A 21,406-nucleotide genomic window follows, 5' to 3' on the forward strand; every position below is an offset into this window, starting at 1 on the left:
CCAACAAAGTATGCCTTCCATTTGTTGCCTTGCTAGTACGCTTGAATACCGAGGTATATTTAAAAATAAAAGATAATTTATGAATAAAATATATATATATATATATATATATATATAACCATCTTAAAAGATAAAGCGGGAAAATAAACTTCGGTTAAAAAACACCCAAAACTAACTCCAAACTTAAGGCTGACCAATTCCAATTTATCATTTGTAATCACTTTGAAAATAGAAACCTGTTAAGATGGGGGTTTATATGCTCAGCGAAAAAAGCTGATGGGGGCTTACACAATGGGTCTGCACGTGGTGATTTGATAGTCTATGTATTTTTAGAGATGAAACCATTTAATTTTGTACTCCTCCTTGAGGGCTGACATTTTAGCCCCTTTTGTTTTTGTGTTTTTTGTCTGTGTGCAGATATGTTGGACTCTATAAGGGAGTGCAAAGTGCTGGAGCAGCTGTTGCGTGGGAAGTTTATAACCACAAGACAAAACTAATTTCCAAACTGATTGTGAATTTGGCGCTTACTACCGTGAGCTACCCATTGCCTGCGCTCTTATTTGGTTGTAAGAACTCCCAGTAGTCGTGTCTGCAAGACGCCAGTGAATTTTACTCGGAACTAAAATTCACTGCATTGATTGTTCAACAATAATAGGAGTATTCATATTTTGAGAATCTACGGGGTTGAGTCTATGTTTAACTTTTTTACTTACAATATTTAACCATTTATTTTATTCAAGAAATTATGAAAATATCATTTATTTTGCTCATGACTTACTTTATTATAAAAAAACTTTAAGCACAACTTGTTATCTTTTTATACTTGTACTAATATTTAAAATATTTAAAATAAGATGAACGGTCAAACATTCTTAAAAAAATAAAAAAAATCAAATATCATACGTTGGAACGGAGGTAATAGAAGCTAAAGTTAAAACCTAGTTTTTCCGTATTTTCTTTAGCTGGTTTGTTTATAAGCTGCCCAAACATGATGTGTTTATGGTGGTGGAGGTTATCGCAAGGACGAAATTGTTGAGAAACGCACATGTAACATTCTGCTTCAACAGTAACTAATGTTGGGCATGTTTGGAAAGTTGGAACGGAAGATGCTCCAAAGCATGGCGGGTGTGACAAAACCTTCGTACGTTTCTGCCGGAAAATTCACCAAACTGCCTAAAATAATAAATAAGTGTTCTCGGTGAGTAAATAAATAAACAACAAATCCGAGGCATAAATCGTAGTAGAAGAGAAGAGAAGAGTAAATAAATAATTTAATAAATGCGAGGCAGCATAAATCGCAGCAGTGGAGAGAGGAGAGGAGAGAAAGGAGCAGCAGAGATCGCCGGCGATGTGGCGGCGGCGAGTGGGCGCCCTTCTCCTCCGCCCCCGATCTTCTTCCTCCATCCCCACGCCCTCCTCCACCCACCACCACCACCAGGTAGGTATCCTCCCCTCTCGGGCATTCCCTCCAATCCAATCCAATCCAATCCAATCCAATCCCATGGGATTCATTCTTGTTCCTGTGCACAGGAGAAGGGGCTTCTCCTCGCCGCCTCACCGAATGCTCTCCTCCGCCTCTTCACCTCTCATGCTGTCAGTCACTCCTGCCCATCCATCCATCCATCCATCTGCGTTTACATCCCTTACCCCTTGTTTTTATTTTCCCGCATAAATCCGTCTGTTTGCATATGCCAATAACACCCGCAATTTGTATTGTTCCTCCAGGGAGGAGGAGATGGTGGTGCTAATTCTTGCAGGCCCTTCATTGCTTTCGTCTTAGGTACTCCCTCCATTTCACAATACAGGGTGTATTTTGTTTTTGTTAATGTAAGGGTTCGATGAGTACTTTCCAATCATGTCGATTTTGTTTCATAAAATTATATCCTAATAGAGTAATTTTTTATTAACTTTTGCCCTAACGTGCATCTCACATGACAATGTGATGATGGTCAATGCAACCCAACCACATTCTTTCTTTCTTATTTTAACAGATTCATAATCCTTACCTTCAGTTTTAGTCAGCCGGCCTATGTATGTGGTGTTTGATGCTGTCAGAAATATTGCTAATTTACCGTCCTCACATCAAAATACTACGTGTAGGGGGTCCCGGGAGTGGGAAAGGCACGCAATGTGCTCGGATCGCTTCAGATTTTGGGTTTGCTCATTTGAGTGCTGGCGACCTTCTTCGCCATGAAATTTCATCTGGCAGTGATAAAGGGTATTAACGCAATGCTTTCCCATCTGGAGTAGTAATTCTTTGTTGAGTAAATTTCACTAAACTACAGATAGTTTGATCAAACTATCAGAAAACTAATGATACTTATATCTTGAAATAGTTTTGTGAAATTTACTCCTCTTTCTTTCATGCTATCATTTTACTCATTATGCACTATATAGAGATATACTAGTGCATCAATTTTTAATGACCATGTTGCATTTCAGGCAGATGATCCTAGATATAATAAAAGAAGGGAGGATTGTTCCATCAGAGATTACTGTTGAACTTATTAGAAAAGCAATGGAAACAACCGATGCTAAAAGGGTTCTTATTGATGGCTTCCCAAGGTGCGAGGAAAACAGGATCGCCTTTGAAAGAATAGTAAGTTCTGTTTCACTATTGTATTTTTTGCTAATATCGGATTTCCAATTAATTGAATTGTTCAAGCTTTAAAGGGAGTTTGATCCAAAAGAACACCCATGAACAGTCCTTTTCTCCAACCTTGAGGAGGATCCATATGCATGTCTGTTTCTTTTCATAGGCAAGTGAAGGAATAAGTATGTGATGCCTGAGAATGATGTTGTTATATAGGTTCAGTGGAATAATGGCCAGTCAACACGAGTGCCATTTATGGTGCAGGATCTCATTGCATCATCTAATAATGATATCAATATTTGTGATGTGGTTGCATTGAATAACAACCTAAGAAGACCTAGCAAGCACATTAGTTCAGAACTTCAGATGTGTTAAATCATTGTTCAGCCATTTATTGGATTGCTAGAATGCTAGTCATAAATGATGTTTGCATTATGCCTGTTCTTGATACGTTGATGAATTACTTTTCTCAAAATTTCAGACTGGAACAGAACCAGACCTTGTGATTTTCTTTGACTGCCCTGAGGATGAGATGGTGAAACGTTTACTAGGCCGTAACCAGGTTATCCCCTTTACTTTGTATTGTAGCTATGAACTAAACTGCACTAGATATAACTCTATTTAACAAAAATGTACTCTCAATGGCATGCTCCCTTTTTCCTTCTTTCTTTTGCTGGAATTGATTTTCTTACTTGTAACATATATTCCCTCTAATTTAAAGTATAAGAGTTCACTTATTTTGGACGGACGTAGTATATTCTTTTTAGGGTGTTGCATGATATTGCTGATTTCCTTGTCACAAATAAGTGTTTTTCTTCTGTTTGTCTTTTTTCACATATATGCTTTTTAGGGACGAGTGGATGATAACATTGAGACAATCAAGAAGCGTCTAAAGGTGTTTGACAATCTAAATATTCCTGTTGTAGACTACTACTCTTCAAGGGGAAAGGTTCACAAGGTATTCTGTCTATTTGTTTTGCACGTAGTTTCCCAGATTGTACCCTACCTTCTTCTCCTAGTTACAAAATTTGACCTGGAAAGCTCTGTAATGTAGGGTTTTAAATACACCTGTCTGAATCTTTCTTGAAGCGCATTCAGAAGCTTATGATAAACACATTATAAATGATGCGATCTGACCAAACTTGGGAGGTTCTGATAGGATGCAATTTCCTTGTATTTGCATTGATATAGTTGTAGGTTTTGATTTTCTATGGTGTGCGTGAAAGATAGTGAGATTAGTGATTGATTTGATGATAGATGAGTGATTTTACCCTGGTAGATTGGAGCCGTGGCTTATTCTAGCTATTTTCTTCAAAATCGATAAATCACGGAAAGTTGTTTAGGTGGCTTATTCCAGCTGATGATGGGTGTGGGTGAAAGATGATGAGATTAGGATGATTTTCTCTGCAAATTGTTTTCTCTGTATGCCATCGTTAAGACATTTAGTTAATCTAAGAATACTTTTCAACTGTATGCAGATAGATGCAACCGGAACTGAAGAGGAAATCTTTGGAGCAGTCCGCAATCTGTTTGCTTCCTTAAGGTAAATCGTTCAGTTTGACATGTGAAATTTTTGTGAAACAGATGATTGTTCTGATTTTTTTTCAATAAAAAGCCACCACATATTTGGTGATTCTGAGTGTATGCATTTGATTTTGCACTGTGCATGCCCCTCCTTGAGGGACTGCAATCTAGCATTATCCAATTGCTTGCTAGTTATTCTGTAGTACCAAACTGACTCTGTATGCTTGCTAATTGTCATGTATTTATGATATTTTAATCCTATGGGTCAAACTACTACTATATTCCACCTGGTTTTCAGTGTCCCTACATTCAATAAATTGAGAAGTGCTACCAAGTTGTTTTCAAGCAACATTTTGTCATATATTAAAAGCTTTCTATTATGGCTATGGCGATGGGGTGGAGGATGGACCATACAACTTGTTGCTTGTAGGTAGAAAGAGCTTCACTTCTGTGGTTCTGTGTCTTTTGTGTAAATTGTTTTCAATAAAGACACAAGAAAAAAAATCCACATATATCTTCAATCTTTTGGTCCTGATGGCAGCAACTGCATAAGATGAGGACTAGGTGCTACTTTATGTTTTTGTTGACTCACTGAACTTCTACTTGAAGCTGATTCATTGACTCATCTAATTGATAACAGTAACACTTGCACCCTGCAGGCCGCAACTTTAAATACAAGGACAATTTGCTATAGTTATAATATAAAGATGAGTTCCAATCATTTGGCAAATATGTAGCACAAATCCCCTATGTAGCCTACTAGCCTTCTAAGTTTCAGCAGAAAAAAACCATTTTGATGTAAATATTAGCTTGATCATATTTTGAAGCAAAGCCATGAACAACAGAATTTTGCACTTTACTGCAGGTTTTGAGACTTTTGTCTTCCACAAAAGCAGGCGCCTTTAGCTGGAAGGACCAATCGTAGGAATAAGACCCACTTTGCAGAGCATCCAAAAGTTCTCTCTATTTCTATCGTGTTCTTTTGGAAGCCTCACGACTTTATTGTACTTGCTGTATATACTATTATGAATGGACGCCCGGTAATGGCTGGTGCTGGCCTTACTTTTTTTTTATTGTCATGCCATAGTATGCAGCATGAACAATAGTATGTTATTGTTGCGCAGTGCTGCAAGGCATTTTGCTGTCAGTAATTCTACATACATTTTTCTGCTACCTGGGGGAGTCACATGGTAGGCGAATGTATTTCATGTGACCACACTATGGTGATGTTCGCTGTTCAGACTGTCAGTGATTTGTGACCATAGTTTCTGGCTATTCGGTTGCTGGCTGGTAACAATTGTTATGGAAATTCAGAGTTCAGAATCGCCAGAGGCAAGGAGGCGTGCTGGCGTTCAGAAATCAGAAGCAGTTTCCTGCCGGTGAAGACGTCTTGAAGGAAAAATAAAATTTCCTGGCCGTCTGGATCATTGCTTTTTTAGTGTAATCTTCTTTCTTCAACTGTCTATTATTACAGTAATACTCCTATATAATATCCAGCTAGCCGGCTGGCAATATCTTTGTCAGTTAGTAATCTTGGCGACTTTTTTTTTTATAAAAGAAGTTTGATCTAGTTGATTAATCTGTCCGTCTCAAGAAAAATAAAAGATGGTCAGTGTCCAAATGCCATCAATCGCTAGCAGGCCGGCGCTTGCACGCTAACAAGTGTTTACAAGTCCACATGGATGTGGATGGGTTGGAATTCTGGAATGCCGTTTGAGTTGTAGCATTCAAGCCAGAGCGTTACCTTGACCTGCCTGCTTTATTCTTCTTCTCGTAGAAGAATGAGGCAATGCATGCTTTTGTTGCGATTCTGGAGTTAGGGGTTGTTTGGTGGACTATCATAACTTGTTTAAGCTTGCTACAATATAAGTTAAAAAAATTTGATGAGTTAGGTATGTGTTTAATTTGTGTCGCACTTGTGACAAGATTTTATTTTCAATATATAAGACTCACATGTTAATGACATAATAAAGTATGACAAATTTATCACATGAAACGTCCCCTGGTGCCAAAACTAAACAATAGGAGGACATAAGTGCAGATTGTAGCAAAATAATACAATTGAGGCATATGCCCTCATCCTTTACATTTTTGCCTGAAAAACAAAACAATATATTTGCAACAAAAAATAACTTATGAATAAAATTTATATATGTGTCTTAACAATGTAAAAGCAAAAACTAAAATATAAACTATGATAAAAACCTTAAAATTAACTTTAAATTAAAATTAAAATTTTAAATTTTGGCCTAGAAGCGAAAAGAGCCCAAAGCCCTTATCCCTCGCAAGAGGTTTGGAGATTGCCTTGGCAACAAAATCTTCTTACTCAGAATCCGTGAGATAAGGGAAAACGCGGCTGACATGACTAGCCATTTCTAGTTTTGGACTCAACAAGATCCTTGGCCGTTTATTCGTTCATTTCTTAACTACTTATGCCCTCATCGTTTGCAAAAACAATTTATTTTTTGTCAAAATTTAAACTCTACGACGTAATTTTTAGAAATAATTTTTGAGATTCCTCATCATAGATTGTTTTTTCAATATTAACTTTTCTGTCACTAAAAACACATATCTAAAAGTTTTAACGATAAATTATTTTTGTTACTGCCATTTGGCCTATTATCGGTAATTTGTCCTCCTCAAAAGTACAGTTGGTCCATTCTCCGCTTTCCTCGATCGAATAGCGCTACCCTACCCTAGAAAACTAGAAAAAGTCACAACAAATGTTTAAAACAATCAATAGCATATCATGACTTTTTTTTTTGTTGTAATTAAACTGCGGACACCTTGTATTTACTGGAATAAAATGGGGCTTAACTGGAAGGCTTCCAGTTTATCTGATGGATGTCTACCACCAACTTGCATGCCCATTTAAACAAATTTAAGCTGGATGTGAACTAGTTAATTTTATACTCTAGTACTTTATAGCATCCCATTGTTGTTAACAATCGGTCCATCACGTACGTGATCACTACTATATTAATATGTATACTACCAGCCAATCTAATCTCCGGGTTTAGAGACTACATAATATTTTTATTTTACTATGATAGAACCTAATACATGTTTAATTTGCAGGCAATATACATACGGCGAGCTTCGAATTAACAATACACACATGTAGTATATATTAATTATATGCATGCATCGTTTTGCTTGATCTACTGCGGGCCGGCACGGCTCGGAAATGTCAATGCTAATTTAGTAGTATATTATTACTTAACCAGCATCATGAAATTTGTACATCTGAATGCAGGACTAATCTTAATCAGCTAGCTGACACTACTAGCGTACCGTACTTAATTAGCTAGCTGTGATGTGCAGACTAACCTCATGTCCTCATCTTTTGGTTTTACTCCCGTGAATTTGAATTTTCGACTTTAAATTTAAAATTAATTTTGAGGGTTTTTTATCGTAGCTTATTTTTCAGTCTTGACTTTCAGATCACTATGAACACGTATATAAAGTTTTATTCGTAAAGTATTTTTCATTTAGAAATATGCCGTTTGTCTTTTTTTTTCATGAAAAAACAAAAGATGACCGCACGTACGTACTTATAAGATATCTGGTTATGAATTTTGTGATGCCTACGTATTCTTATCTTTATTATTCTCCAAAATCGAAACAAGCGACGGAAGCAATTAATTGTTGCTTATTGGTGAACAGATCCAAAATTGTAGGCTCAAAGTGTCTGAATCTGAGTCCTTTGTTGTTGTCATGACTATTGTTAGTATCGCCGCTCTTGCTGGCGGACCCCATGATTGATAAGATACAGGTAGGTGAGTGAATCTTTCTTGCCAGGGATAAGGGCTTTGGGCTCTTTTGAAACAATGTAAAGTAAAAATGAAATTGAAAAGGTAGAGATAATTTGGAGGATTGGATAATACTTCCTATATATCTGGTCCTTTGGAAATTGGAATAGAGAAATGGCTCTCCCAAACTTCATTGAAATTCTTATGGGATTGGCATTTTATAGGAATTTTGGAGGACAATTATTACGAGGTAAGACATCGTGATTATCTTATTTAAATCCTAAAATTTCCATATTTTTGCTGTGGTGTTACTCACTTCATTACACAATATCAAAGGATGAATCTAGATAATACTAGAAATTTTATAACATGGAGTGAGTGAGTATCTGATGACATGTTTTGCAAATCCCTGCGAATTTCTTCCATGTAGGATTCACATATTATCTTTCTTATTAAACAAAAAAAGGATTATACTAAATAATAGAAGACGATCAAGGTTCTATATCTTACAATAATGCAATAGATGCGAGAAAACATTTGTAACCACGATGCTAAATAACTTGAAGCCTTCAATTCTTTGTCAAGAACTCACTAAAACAATCGGAAGTGCTATGCGTACGACGAAGACGTATGATTCTCATACGATTTGAACCAGCGTTGCCCGCGTTTTGCTGTTGCCAGCGCTTTGCCGTCGCCCACGCCGTTACATGCATACCCTATTGCCGTGATTTCGGTGTTAATCGTACGTACGAATGACGTACGTATAGCACTACTCCTAGAACAATAGTCACCAACAAACAGAGAAAAGTCAAAGGGGCAGCAGCAATAAGGATCCTTATAGCAGGATTCAAGACAACTCGAGAGAGACAAGGTAATCCCAACATTTGGAAGAATGACACCATCGAATTGGTGGTTTGTTAGATTGTTTTTCCGTAAAAACGGAACTCTATGAAATCCGAACTCTTTGTTGCAATGGTTTGATAGTCTTAACAACAAAGCATTGTTTTTGCTAGTCAAGTTTCTTCACATATTAAATCACATAAAAAACCATAGAAGAAAACTGGTGCTTGTTTCGTCTTTTCAGCGAAAAAGCCAAATTACATAAACCAAAAATAATTTATAAATAAAACTTGTCTAAAAGAAAAAACTAAAAAATAAACTATGATGAAAAACCCCAAACTAACTTTAAATCTAAAGTTGAAAGTTTAAATTTTAGCTTATAGATAAAAGCGAAAAGACAAGGTACCAATGTATCCATGGTCTCTCCTTATCATATAAAATATTTGTTTAGTATGCAACCAAAACAAAACTAAAATGAGTATAATATTCATCCAAGTTGATGCGAAATACTATATAAACTAGAGAAGAAGAAAGGCTGAAATGATTCCAAATGTCACATGCACATGCGTCTCCCCAAAACAAACGGCCAAAGCGAGCACCTCAAGACAAAAACCCAATAATAATAATAGTACTGTCCACCATCATCCAATCCAGCCAAGGAGTATGTAAACACGAGACAAACAGTCTCACTCTCTTAATCTCAAAATTTTATTTTAAAAAATACTCCCTCCCTCCGTTTCGACTTTTCTAGTTACAATGTTTGAGTATTTGTCTTATTAAAAAAATTTATGAAAATATTATTTATTTTGTTTGTTTGTGACTTACTTAAGATTTTATAAGCACGACTTGTCATTTTTAATATTTGTACAAAATTTTTAAATAAGACGAATGGTTAAACTTTTCAAACATCTTAAATTATGAAATATACAAATTTATTTATTATTTTTCTTATTTTATAACACTGGCATTTTTATAAATTTTAGTGATAATTTTATGATAATGTTTTATGAAAATAAAATTTGTAGTTCCAAGAAAAGAAAATAAAATAAAATAAAAGGATGGAGAGAATCTGAACAATGGGTGAATCCATAGTATATAAAGAGCAACCATGGATTGGATGGGTTCCAATTTCATCATCGAAATCAAACCAAGCCCATCCATCCATCAAGAGGAGAGGATTAATATATACATATGGCCGTCACGGCGGAGGGAGAGTCGCCGCCGGCGCCGGCGCCGGCGAGGTGGCGATACAACTCGCCGCTGGTGCAGGTGTGCCTGATCGGGCTGGTGTGCTTCTGCTGCCCGGGGATGTTCAACGCGCTGTCCGGCCTCGGCGGCGGCGGACAGCTCGACCACACCACCGCCGACAACGCCAACACCGCGCTCTACGCCTGCTTCGCCGTCTTCGGCGTCCTCGGCGGCGGCGCCCACAACCTGCTCGGCCCGCGCATTACCCTCCTCGCCGGCGCGCTCACCTACCCGCTCTACGCCGCCTCCTTCCTCTACTACAACCACCACCCCACCCGCCCAGCCTTCCCGGTCACCGCCGGCGCGCTGCTCGGCGCCGGCGCCGGCCTCCTCTGGGCCGCCCAGGGCGCAATCATGACGTCCTACCCGCCGCCGTCCCGCCGCGGCACCTACATCTCCATCTTCTGGTGCCTCTTCAACCTCGGCGGCGTCCTCGGAGGCCTCCTCCCCTTCTCCCTCAACTACCACCGGGGCGCCGACGCCGCCAGCGTCAACGACGGCACCTACATCGCCTTCATGGCGTTCATGCTCCTCGGCGCCGCGCTCAGCCTGCTCCTCCTGCCGCCGGCCAGGATCGTCCGCGACGACGGCACCAGGGCGACGAGGGTGACCTACTCCTCCGTGTCCACCGAGGGGTGGGAGATCCTGAAGCTGTTCACCAACTGGAGGATGCTGCTCGTCCTCCCGGCCGCCTGGGCGAGCAACTTCTTCTACACCTACCAGTTCAACAACGTCAATGGCCTCCTCTTCACGCTCCGGACCAAGGGGCTCAACAACGTCTTCTACTGGGGCGCCCAGATGCTGGGCTCCGCCGCCATCGGCTACTTCCTCGACTTCGGCTTCGCCAGCCGCAGGAAGAGGGGCCTCTTCGGGGTCGCCGCCGTCGCCGTGTTCGGCACCGCCATCTGGGGAGGCGGCCTGGCCAACCAGCTCCGCTACACCGACGGCAACTGGAACGACAAGCTCATCGATTTCAGGGACGGCCGCCGCTACGCGGGCCCATTCCTGCTCTACTTCAGCTATGGATTGCTGGATGCCATGTTCCAGAGCCTCATCTATTGGATCATCGGCGCACTCGCCAACGACACTCAGATCCTCAGCAGGTCATTCCTTCCTTCCTCCTAATTCCTCCCTACTCCAAATTATATTACTAACTTACACCAATTTCAGTCATGAATGAATTCTTTTTTATTGCTGACTAAGTATCCAAACCAAGCACTACGAATATATCTTATCTTGTTGAACAGTTCTAGTTATCTACAATGGTCAATCAACAATCAGGTTGGAATTGGATAGCAGAGTGGAATCTGGTTCTTTGTAAAACATACGACTGCCAAAGTTAAATAGGAAAATAATCTGGGTCTCTGACAGAAAAAACATGTATTCTCATGCTTGCAGACTACCCAGGAATGGTTTTTAGTCTTATAATGAATAAAATAGTCAATTTTTAGTGTTCTAGTATAACCCTTCTTCCGACTCCTCGTTGATTTTGTTTTTGATAGTGCCCCTAGGCGGATATGGTAATTAATTGCTGTTTCTGTGTCATTTCAATCATGCAATTTGAAAAGTATGATCTTTTCATGTAAGGCATGTAATTGAAGGCTTCAGAATTTTGGATTTTTGGACAACTGACCAGCACAAAAGAGACATGTTAAGGAAAAGCATCTATCCCCTATATGCCTGTATCTTGGAACCTGGCACCTGCAAGCTTCATAAAAAAAGCATCATTTTGATCTTACTCCTTTTCCCTGCTGAAATTAGCCATTCCAGTCTTGCTGTCTATAACTTATTTTTACAGCAGATTTACCCTCAGAATTCTAGTCTCTGTATGTTTAAGAACACTCACTACAGTTTTTTATACAGCTGGTAGCAACAGACTTGCAATAATAATAAGTTTGAAACAGTATGACTGAAAATGATTCTTATCCAATTAGTGTGTCCTTTGAATTTTCTGTCAAGATTACTCTGCAAAGACTTCCTTTTCAAAAGTAAATCTCTGAATTTTTGCTCAGTGTGTTTACAAAGTTCTGCCAAGTAAAGAGATCCAACTGATGATTGTAGAAGGATCATCCTTTAACTTTTAAACACTTGTCTCAGTTAAGTGTGTACTTTGTGTGCAGATATGTTGGATTCTATAAGGGGGTGCAGAGTGCTGGAGCAGCTGTTGCGTGGCAAGTTGACAGACAAAAGACAAAACTAATTCCTCAACTGATTGTGAATTGGGCGCTTACTACAGTGAGCTACCCATTGCTTGCGCTCTTGGTTTTCTTAGCTGTGAAGGACGACGACAATTCGGTTTCTTCTGTTGAGGATGGAAAAGAGAAAGATAGCAAACTGTCTGCACCAACCAGCTTCCACTGAGGAGATCCGGAGTTTTTCAGCGTGTTCCTTCATATACAAATACATCTTAGAAATCAAATGAGTAGAGTGATTTAGGCCATGGTACAGTGAGTGAGTTCTCTTCTGCAATCTTTCTTGGTGTCTACAGATGTGTAGCTTATGTGGTTAATAGTGTTAATTGGTCATGTCGTATAATTCTTGCTGAGCTACGATTAGTTCAGTGAAGCCTATACAGCTGTAGTATAGTACTAGCATTGTTTCAACTGCTATGTCAGAAGATAGCTATGGTTTCAGGCTGTCATCTGCAAGATTGCTCCCCAACAGATACAAGGGTGCTCAGTTAGCTCTTCATTGTAGTGCAGATATTGCTGCTTCCTGCAGTTTGCTTTGTCCAGAGAAGTGTGCTTCTTTTATATCTTCATGTCGGCTTTATCGTTTCGCATTTGGAAGAAAAAAAAGACAAAACGACTTATTGATAAGCGAAAAATAATTTATAGACAAAACTTTTATATACGTGTCCACAGTGATTTAATAACAAATGTTTTAAAATAAATCATGAGAAAAAACACAAAATCAATTTTAAGATTAGGTTATAAAATTTAAACTTTGGTTTATAAGCAGTTATAATAGCTAAACGGAATTCCGAAAGCAGTTGCAGTTGTGACTCGTAGTGTCATGCGGATCTGCGCGGGTTGTTTTTGCTGCTGTTTTTCATGAACTGGACTCTTGTTTTTTTTTTCCCTCATAGGGACGTTGATTTATTTTTTGTTGATTTAGTCTTCAGATAAAAACCGTATGCTAATACGATTTTTAATCATAGTTATTAAACCGAACCGGTCATCAAATAGGTTCACGATTTGCGCGGTCCAACCGATCGGACCACTGGTTTAACCCGGTTTGAAATAAATTTATATCTTCAGTAAGATTATGCATGGCGCAAGAATTCTGTCGCATTTAGCAAAGAGATTGCTTCTATACAAGCAATTCCATAAGAGCATCTTCAGCAATAAATGTCAAATTGGGGCTACCCGTATTTTCCGGACTACAAAATACCTCTAACTGTTGGATAATTGAATACATCTATAAAAATAGATTACGAATTTAAACCTAATCTATACATGATCACCGGTTAATTTCAAATGTGGAAATTAAATATGGACATGCAAATGAAGCCATTTGATTGTCAGCGAGATCAGATCGCCGGTAATTTGTTCTAAACCGCCTCACGAAACCCTTCCAGTACGTTCGTTTTTCTATGATCGGGAGAGGTTAGCTATGAATTTAGAGTACGTGAAAGCCACACGAGCGTTTCTGTGAGTTCCTCTTCTTATACAGTGCACTGGTGGGCCTCGGGGCTTTTCCTTATCCAATTCTGTCCCATTTTCCACCGATCATGTTAAGCAACCATTAGACTTACGTATTAAATTAGGATAGATATTCAGTGGTTATATCTTCTCCTAAATATCGGCTAAACCGATAAATCAACCAACCCCATCCATCAATAGCACCTATTTATTTTTCCTTTCTATTTGAACATATACTTTGTATGTTCATATCTGGTTTAACACCACAATAATCAAACATAAATATTCTTATGCGTAGATTTCAACCATATTTAAATTTACAATTTCAAACACCATAATTTTCAAACTCAATGTGGACCCTATTTTAACCTTTTTCTCAACTAGATGCTTATTTACTGCAGAAGAAATTAAGCAAAATAGTACATTGTGGCAGACAAGGCAGCGGACTTCTCCAATCATGCATAAAAACCGGTGATACGGGTTGTGATCTAGAACCCCAAGCATGCATAGGAGGCTGCGAGGTGAAATTTTGGGGCATTTTTATTTGAGAGAAACTATGGAACCGTATATTCTAAAACGGTATGATACTTAGGTATGTGGTTTGGTAGACATGTGTATAACGTTTGATAGTAAGGTATCAGCCTATCCTATTCCAATCGTATAATGTTTTTTTTTGCATTTTTGTTTATTTTTGGGAGCCTTAGTAGAGGAATTTTTTGAATTTTTGTTTTTATTTATTAAATAATTTATAAATTTAATTTTGTATTTCGAAAAATCACAGATCTAACCTCCTACCGCCCTCTAGGAGGACGGAAAGCCTACGTGGCAAACGACCAACGGGTTGCGAGAAACGGGCGCAAACGGCAACCCTGACGATTTTACGTTTTGCCCCTTTCCGTCCCCTGTAAGGGCGAAAAGGGGGTTTTTACAAAATCGCCACCCTCCTCCCTCACCTCTTAGCTGGGCTGCGCATTTTTTCATTTTTCCCTTTCCGCCAAAGGGGCTGAACGCAAAATCGCCCGGGGCACCATTTGCGGCCGTTTCTCGCGGTCGGGCGACCGTTTGCCACGTAGCCTTTCCGTCCTCCTAGAGGGTGGCAGAAGGTTAGATCTATGATTTTTTTGAAATACAAAATTAAATTTGTAAATTATTTAATAAATAAAATCAAAAATTCAAAAAATTCCATAGTAGAGTCTTTGTTAGACCTTAGGGTGATTGTTTAGGTGTTTCATATAAAAAACCAAACGATATATTTGCAATAAAAATAATTTGTGAATAAAAAATTTGTATATGTATTCTTAGCGATTTAAAAGCCAATGGTGGAAAATAAATTTCGGCGAAAAAACCATAAAATTAACTGATGAAAATTTGAAATTTAGCTTATAAGCTTGAACCAAAAGATGGGGCGCTTGTTTTTTGACCTCACACCTAAAAACTATTTAAAGACTCTGTTTAGGGGCCCTGGTGATGCTCCAATGAAATCGACCAGAATTCATAACGAATGCTAAGCTGGGTTAACAAAATTTGGGTGGAAACGATTAATTAAGGCCATCTAATTCAATTCTGGAGTGGGCCGTTGCATCTTCTATGCTTGAAAGCCCGTAGCCCATTCTGCGTGGGAACTCCCAGTCCCAGCCCTCGTTCCCATTCCCATTCCAGCGGCGGCGGCGACGGCGACGGCGACGACGACGACGAAGGAGCGGCTACGCCATCGATGGCTCGTGCGACTCCCACGCCTAAGGCTATTGAAATCCTGCGCTAACTTTTTTTCACTTGTACTTTTTTTTTTTACTTCAATGCCTGCAAAAATTTACTGGTAGCTAAGCTGGTAACTGAAGGGATTTACTCCTAGGTAAGATTTCGTTTTCTGTTCTTGATCCATTGACCGCCTAGCAATTCACTTTGATGGCAATAAAACAATCACATATTAGTTTCAGCAAAACTGTTTTGGAAATTGGAATTCCTAACAGGGGCTTTACTCTTCAGTTCCATAGTCTTTCACATCCTGCTTTGATGTTGTCTCCTATAGTTGATAGGAAGAACTTTCAATTTCCTTGATTCCAATTTTTTTGTTTCAACATAGGAGAATTGTTTTTTTGGATCCGGAACACCGGCCCGATTTTATTAAGAGGATAGGCAAGCATTACAGAACTATTACAAAATGGCTATCACTAGCAAGAAAATCTTGAGTGCGTAGACCAATTGTTGTCTCATTCTTCAGTTCCAAATGTTGAAGAGTAGACCAATTAAAATCTAGTTGGGTGAGATTCGCTAAAAGAGACTACAATTTGACTATAGCGCCGTCCAAATCCTAGGCGGCAGGGGCGACCACCTCCCCACCCCGCCGCCGCCCCTCTCCACCCTCTCCTCCCGCCTCGCCGCTGCCTGAGTGGCCACCGGCAAGCCGGCTGGCCGCAATGACGGCGGCGGCGGGGCTCTCACCGGGGCCGGAGGGGCGCGCGGCGGCGCACCGCGGCGCTCGGTGGCGCGCAGCGACGCGAGGAGGCCCTCGGCGGGGGCAGCAGGGTGAGGAGGAGCTCTGCGGTGAGCAGCGGCACGAGGAGGCCCTCGGCGGCAGGAAGCGGCGCGAGGAGGAGCTCGGCGCGCGCAGCAGCGCGAGGAGGCGCGGGGCAGCCCGCGACGGCACTCGGCGGCCCTCACCAGCGCGCAGCGGCGGGCGGAGGCGCTAGGGAGGCGGCGGATCTGCAACCCCCAAGGCCGGATCCAGCCATCCCCGCCTAGAGCTGGCGCGGCGGCGGCGCGAGGCGGCTGGGCGGCGTGGGCACGATGCGGCTGGGCGGCGTGACGCGATGTGGCTAGGCTGCGATGCGTGCGGCCATGGTGGCAGCGAGCGGCGGCGTGGCGGCGGCGTCCCAGCCATGGTGGCAGCCGGGCAATGGGAGCGCCGGTGGGTGGCGCCGGAGGCAGAGCGGCAACGTTTTCGGCATAGGCGCAGACCCAGATGGATGTGCTAAGGGAGTTGGCGGCAGTGGGTCATCTTCCTCGTTGCCAGTCAGCACCCTCACTCTTCCTGGAGCTCCTCCCCTTCTCTACGGGGAGTTTCTAGGCTGGATTGAGGCGGCAACTTGTCAGCGGGGGAAGCTCAGGCTGCTGAAGCAATGCCATCCAATCCCGGGTTCTCCTTCGGCCAGATCTGGCGAGGAGGCTGGCGGGTGGTGGAACGGAGGGGTCCTGGGCCAGCTCTCAGGGACGGTGGTTCGATGAAGTCGACCGATGGAGGGGCATCGGTCGGGTGTGGTGGAAGCCATGTGCCGCCGATGTTCAGATGGTGGTTTCAGACTGGGTGACGTACCACGGTGATAGGGGGTTTCGAGCGAAAGCTTAGCCCATTTCTTTGGGCTAACAGTGACTTCGCCTTCGGGCGTAGTAACCCTCCTGAGGGCACTGTTGAGGTATCCCGTCTCCCTCGGCAAGGAGCTCTGGGTGAAAGTCCAGTCTTTGGATGGATGACGACGGCGCCTTTTAGCGTCGCGACCCTCATGAGGGCGTCGTTTTAGAGTCTTCGTGTCGTAGTGGTGTCATTAGCTCAGTGGTGGTCGGTCTCGCAAAGCGATGGCTGGTTCGGTGCTTGGCTCTCCTCTCTGTAGTGTGTGTTTGGACGGTTGGCACATGGTTCGGGGCGTGTGCTATGGTGCACATCCTTCCTCGACAGCAGGCTATCGATGTAAAACTTTTCTTGTAACCTTTTCTTCCATCTTAATTACATTCAGTTCCAGAAAAAAAAAAGAAGAGTAGACCAATTGTTATTTCATCATTCAGTTCCAAATGACACCAAAAGTCTTGAAGTATGACTTAGTCAAGTCCATGTAGCAAATTTTTCCAGCTCCTTACATCAAATGAAAATAACTAGTAGCTATCTTATGTAATACGTTGACAATAGCTATTTCTAAAATGATTTGTTCTTACAGGAAGCAGAGTAATAGAAATCTTTGGTCTTATTTTGCACCTATATGCAACTAATGAGGTCTGATTTTGACTCAACCTCATATTACTTGAAGTTGCCAATTCGTTGGTCATTCTCCTCCTTAAGCTTATATCTCTCTATATATGTCTACTCCTCTCATATACTACATGTCCTAGTACAGCTTCTATGCAGATAAATCCATATCCACTTCACAGCTTCTCTTCTTGTCCCTTGGAATACCATATTAGATCATTTGGCAAGGTTGGAATGGGAGAACATTTATGCTATTGCAATAACAGCATATGTTAAAATTTTTTCCATCTATTCATATCTCTGCAATAGTATTCTAATGCTACCTTTTTTTATCTCCAAGGATCAGGACACAACTTTACAGCTTGCTAGCTCAGGATGGCTGAGATTGTCAGATCTGCCATTGTTGGGGAGGCTGTTAGCAGAATCTTTTCTGGTATTATCAGCAAGCATGAGGACAACTCAGATGAAGGAGACAACATAGAGAGGCTGGAGATGGCACACATTAAGATAGAGGCTGCAATTGAGACTTCCAACAAGTGGCAGATCACCGACATGCCATTGCTATGTTGGCAAAAGAAGCTGAAGCGTGCGTCTCAAGAATGTGATGATATGTTGCACAGATGCAAGCAACGCGCTATAGAAGACAACGAAATCGAAGACCAGGTGGAGCAGTCCTCATTTCCTAGACGTGTTACTCATGCAACCAAATTATTCATCCTCTCATTCATTGGCCACAATAATGATGATTACTACTCAAGCAGTGCTGTTGTTCGAAGATTTGAGAGGATTGCGGATAGTGCTGATGAGTTTCTGAGGTTTGTGCAGCTAGGCGGAAGACCACGGCAATATCTGTTCTTCGACCCTCTTATTGCCCATCTTTTCGCAGGCAAATTGCTCACGTATCAAATATTGCATGATGGAAGTCAATACCACTATTTCTCTATATGTCCTATGAGTTTTGAGGAGCGCGGACTGGAGGCCATGCTGTCCTTTATCTATGAAGACTGCAAGGTGCCCAAGAACAGTTTTCGTCTAAGAATCATGCTGCGTCTTTCAGAAAGTACAGACATCATGGGGATTACAGCCAAGTGTTTACAACTGGCCACACCTCAGTTCAAGTCCACTGCTGAGGTTGTTATCAGGGAGCTCACTCTGCTCCCTACACAAGATTTCTCATGGTTGTCGCAATATGAATGTGAAAGCCTGGAACACTGGAACAATGTTCACAGCACTTTGACTCAACGGTTCCGGCCAGATCCATTGTGTTGCTATAGAGGATACATTCCTGCTTGTAGCAGCAACAGCACAAGAATTAGTAGTTTGTCAAGCATATTTCCAGAACCAGTCTCTGACATGTTTCTACAATGTCACATCTCACTATCGGAATATAACAACATGCAGGGATCTCCAACCACCAGAGATGATACATCTTCACTTGATAATTTCCCTCTCTTGAAGATTGGGATTCTCTTCACGCCACATGACTCTGTGGAAGACCTCAAGCTTGTTAATGCAAACAAGAGCTATGTTGTAGAGACGATTGATGGAGGCAATCAACTGACTATGGATGTAGATGTTACTCAGCATCGCCGACTGGAAGAGATGCTTCCCAAGGCGATCGACTATCTTTACCAAAATGCTGAGGCAAGCACGTACCAGGTGTCCTGGAAATCCAAACATGGCAGTGCACACTTTGGTGTGGTGAAGACAAGTATGGCGCCGATGCTGCCAGGAGCACGTCGAACCACGCGGCGGCAAGGTAGGAGGAACAAGATTGAGGCGCAGATGATAAAGAACGGGCAGTGGAAAGAGGCATTGAGAGATTACCTCAAACTCTTAGCCATGCGTTCATCTGATGATTTGCAGTGTTGGTTCATGGCATGGCTCAATCATCGAAACTAAGTTTACTTGATTTACTATTTCTCAACCACACTATCTGTATTTATTGTTGTGTGACTGCATATAACATATGTATGTGTCCAATGTAGCATGCATATATTTGCTACAGATAGTAAACTGTCTGCACCAACTGGCCGGCTTCCACTGAGGTGATATGGAGTTTTTCAGTGTGTTCCTTCCTCTGAAAGTAGCATATGTTAGCTCTTGTTGATTCAGTCTTCAACCAAAAATCAACTACTGTATGCTCGTGCAACATGTAAGCAGAAGGGTTTACCTGCGTAGGGGAAATTTACTGTTTGCCATCTTTCCAAAAGGCAGTTCCAAATATTACTTATATTTTTCATTCCCATTTGTCATCCGGTCCCTACCAATTATCTCACGTGTGCCACTTTTCATCCCTTTTCAGTTTATTCCCAAGCAACATCGTGAGTGGGGCAAGATCGATATTGAGAGAAGAAAATTCGGTTGTGAAAGAATGTGGAGCTCCGAGGTATGGTAAGAAGAGAAGAAAGAGATATTGAGAGAAGAGAAAAAAAATATTATTTGACACATTGGAGAGGGAAAAGTGCAAAAGAGACACCAGGTAGATAGAAAAGTGGCATACGAGAGAGCTTGAGTGGAGACCATGAGGCAAAGAGGGGAGTGGATTTTAAACCCTCGAAAGGATATCCTCTCGTTTATTGCATGCTATCTAAATAGTCATCAAAATATTTGAAAAAAATTGTGAAGATAGATTAATATAAGATATATCACTGCAAGTTCAAATATGACTTCTATAATCCATAATAAATATGACTGTGAGTATACGTGTATTATTCAGAGTTCAATTTATTATTTTTGTTGTGGATTATATAAGTCATATTTGAACTTGCATATTTGTGTTGTGATATATAGTATATTAATTTACCTTCATATTTTTTTAAAATTTTTTGATGACTATTTAGATAACATGCAATAAACAAGGGGATAGGGTTTAGAATACTTTTCCAGCAAATAGGAATGAAAATTTGGAAGAACTAAGTTTTTGGGGAAGATGGCAAATAGTAAAATTTTCCCTAATGGTTTTCTCTTGTTGTAGAATATTTTCGGGAAGATGCGACAGTGAAGGCCGGAGGTGCGCGGCGAGGGTGAAGTGGTGCCAACTCCATATCTGACTAACAGCAACGGCGCATTATTCTTCTTGGAGGTGTCGTTATGATGTTTTTCCCCCTCCGCCACCACTTTTCTCTGCGTAAAAACCTTGAACAAGACCGGTTCTATAATTTCAAGGGTCTTAGGCTAACTCGGTGCCATATCCCTTTTAGATCAAATATTTTTCTTGCAATACATACTATATAACCATTTATCCTCTAAACTAACATTAATAAGCATCATTAGCTAATATGATGCACCATAAATATAATTGCCAATTCTCCTGCCAGTTTAGTTTTTTTTTAAAAAAAATATAGAATTCCAAACCGGGAATGTAGGCCTCATTCTTTTTCCCTTCTATCTAATCTAGATTTGCTCGTTTACTGTATGACGCTTCCTAAACCGCTAAATGATGTATTTTTTGCAAAAATTTTCTATAGAAAAGTTGCTTTAAATATCATATTAATCTATTACTACGTTTTTCGTGCCGGTTAGCCTTACTCTTCAGTTCCATGCAATACAGTGGCTTCAGTCTTGAGGCAAAGTGTTGTCGATTAAAAGGAATAGCTTTCAACTCCCTGTTGATGCCAAATTTTGACTGCAGCTTAGGCCACTTGTTCTTTTGCCATCACCATGGTTATCAGTAGGCCGCTTCAACGTTTCAGTTTCCAGTTCCAAATGACTTCATCAGTAGTCTTCAAATGCGACTTAGTCAAGTCCACGCCCCAAATAGTTTCCAGGGTCCTTTTCCATGTCCATACATCAAATTTTGAGTGAAAGAGATCCACTGAATTTCTGTTAAGTGCTCTGCATACAA

General features: G+C 40.9%; 3 protein-coding genes across 8 annotated transcripts; all 3 read left to right on the forward strand.

Annotated features, from left to right (window-relative positions):
• Window positions 1-1,146: 1,146 nt before the first annotated feature.
• On the forward strand, window positions 1,147-5,676 carry LOC102716775 (UMP-CMP kinase 2-like). Its single transcript, XM_015835861.2, has 9 exons — window positions 1,147-1,438; window positions 1,531-1,593; window positions 1,726-1,780; window positions 2,101-2,218; window positions 2,443-2,599; window positions 3,075-3,155; window positions 3,444-3,551; window positions 4,072-4,136; window positions 4,983-5,676. The coding sequence occupies exons 1-9, from the start codon at window positions 1,349-1,351 to the stop codon at window positions 4,987-4,989; spliced, it is 744 nt and encodes a 247-aa protein (XP_015691347.2). The 5' UTR covers window positions 1,147-1,348; the 3' UTR covers window positions 4,990-5,676.
• A 4,152-nt stretch (window positions 5,677-9,828) lies between these two features.
• LOC102717059 (UNC93-like protein 1) lies at window positions 9,829-12,710 on the forward strand. The gene is made up of 2 exons (XM_040523663.1): window positions 9,829-11,060; window positions 12,078-12,710. The coding sequence occupies exons 1-2, from the start codon at window positions 9,901-9,903 to the stop codon at window positions 12,316-12,318; spliced, it is 1,401 nt and encodes a 466-aa protein (XP_040379597.1). The 5' UTR covers window positions 9,829-9,900; the 3' UTR covers window positions 12,319-12,710.
• Window positions 12,711-15,231: 2,521 nt separating this feature from the next.
• Window positions 15,232-20,872, forward strand: LOC102717336. 6 transcript variants are annotated; one of them, XR_005811587.1, is made up of 4 exons: window positions 15,232-17,787; window positions 17,900-19,714; window positions 19,865-20,041; window positions 20,537-20,872. XR_005811587.1 is itself a non-coding variant. In XM_006653036.3 (2 exons), the coding sequence occupies exon 2, from the start codon at window positions 17,935-17,937 to the stop codon at window positions 19,459-19,461; it is 1,527 nt and encodes a 508-aa protein (XP_006653099.1). In that variant the 5' UTR covers window positions 15,232-17,787; window positions 17,900-17,934; the 3' UTR covers window positions 19,462-19,846. The 6 variants fall into 6 exon arrangements, 4 of the variants coding, with proteins under 4 accessions (XP_006653099.1, XP_015692271.1, XP_015692272.1 ...); XR_005811586.1 differs by having other exon boundaries at window positions 19,865-19,948; XM_006653036.3 differs by lacking the exons at window positions 19,865-20,041; window positions 20,537-20,872 and having other exon boundaries at window positions 17,900-19,846.
• Window positions 20,873-21,406: the final 534 nt, after the last annotated feature.

The sequence above is a fragment of the Oryza brachyantha genome, chromosome 4 (genome assembly GCF_000231095.2).
Source record: "Oryza brachyantha chromosome 4, ObraRS2, whole genome shotgun sequence".
Taxonomy (NCBI): domain Eukaryota; kingdom Viridiplantae; phylum Streptophyta; class Magnoliopsida; order Poales; family Poaceae; genus Oryza; species Oryza brachyantha.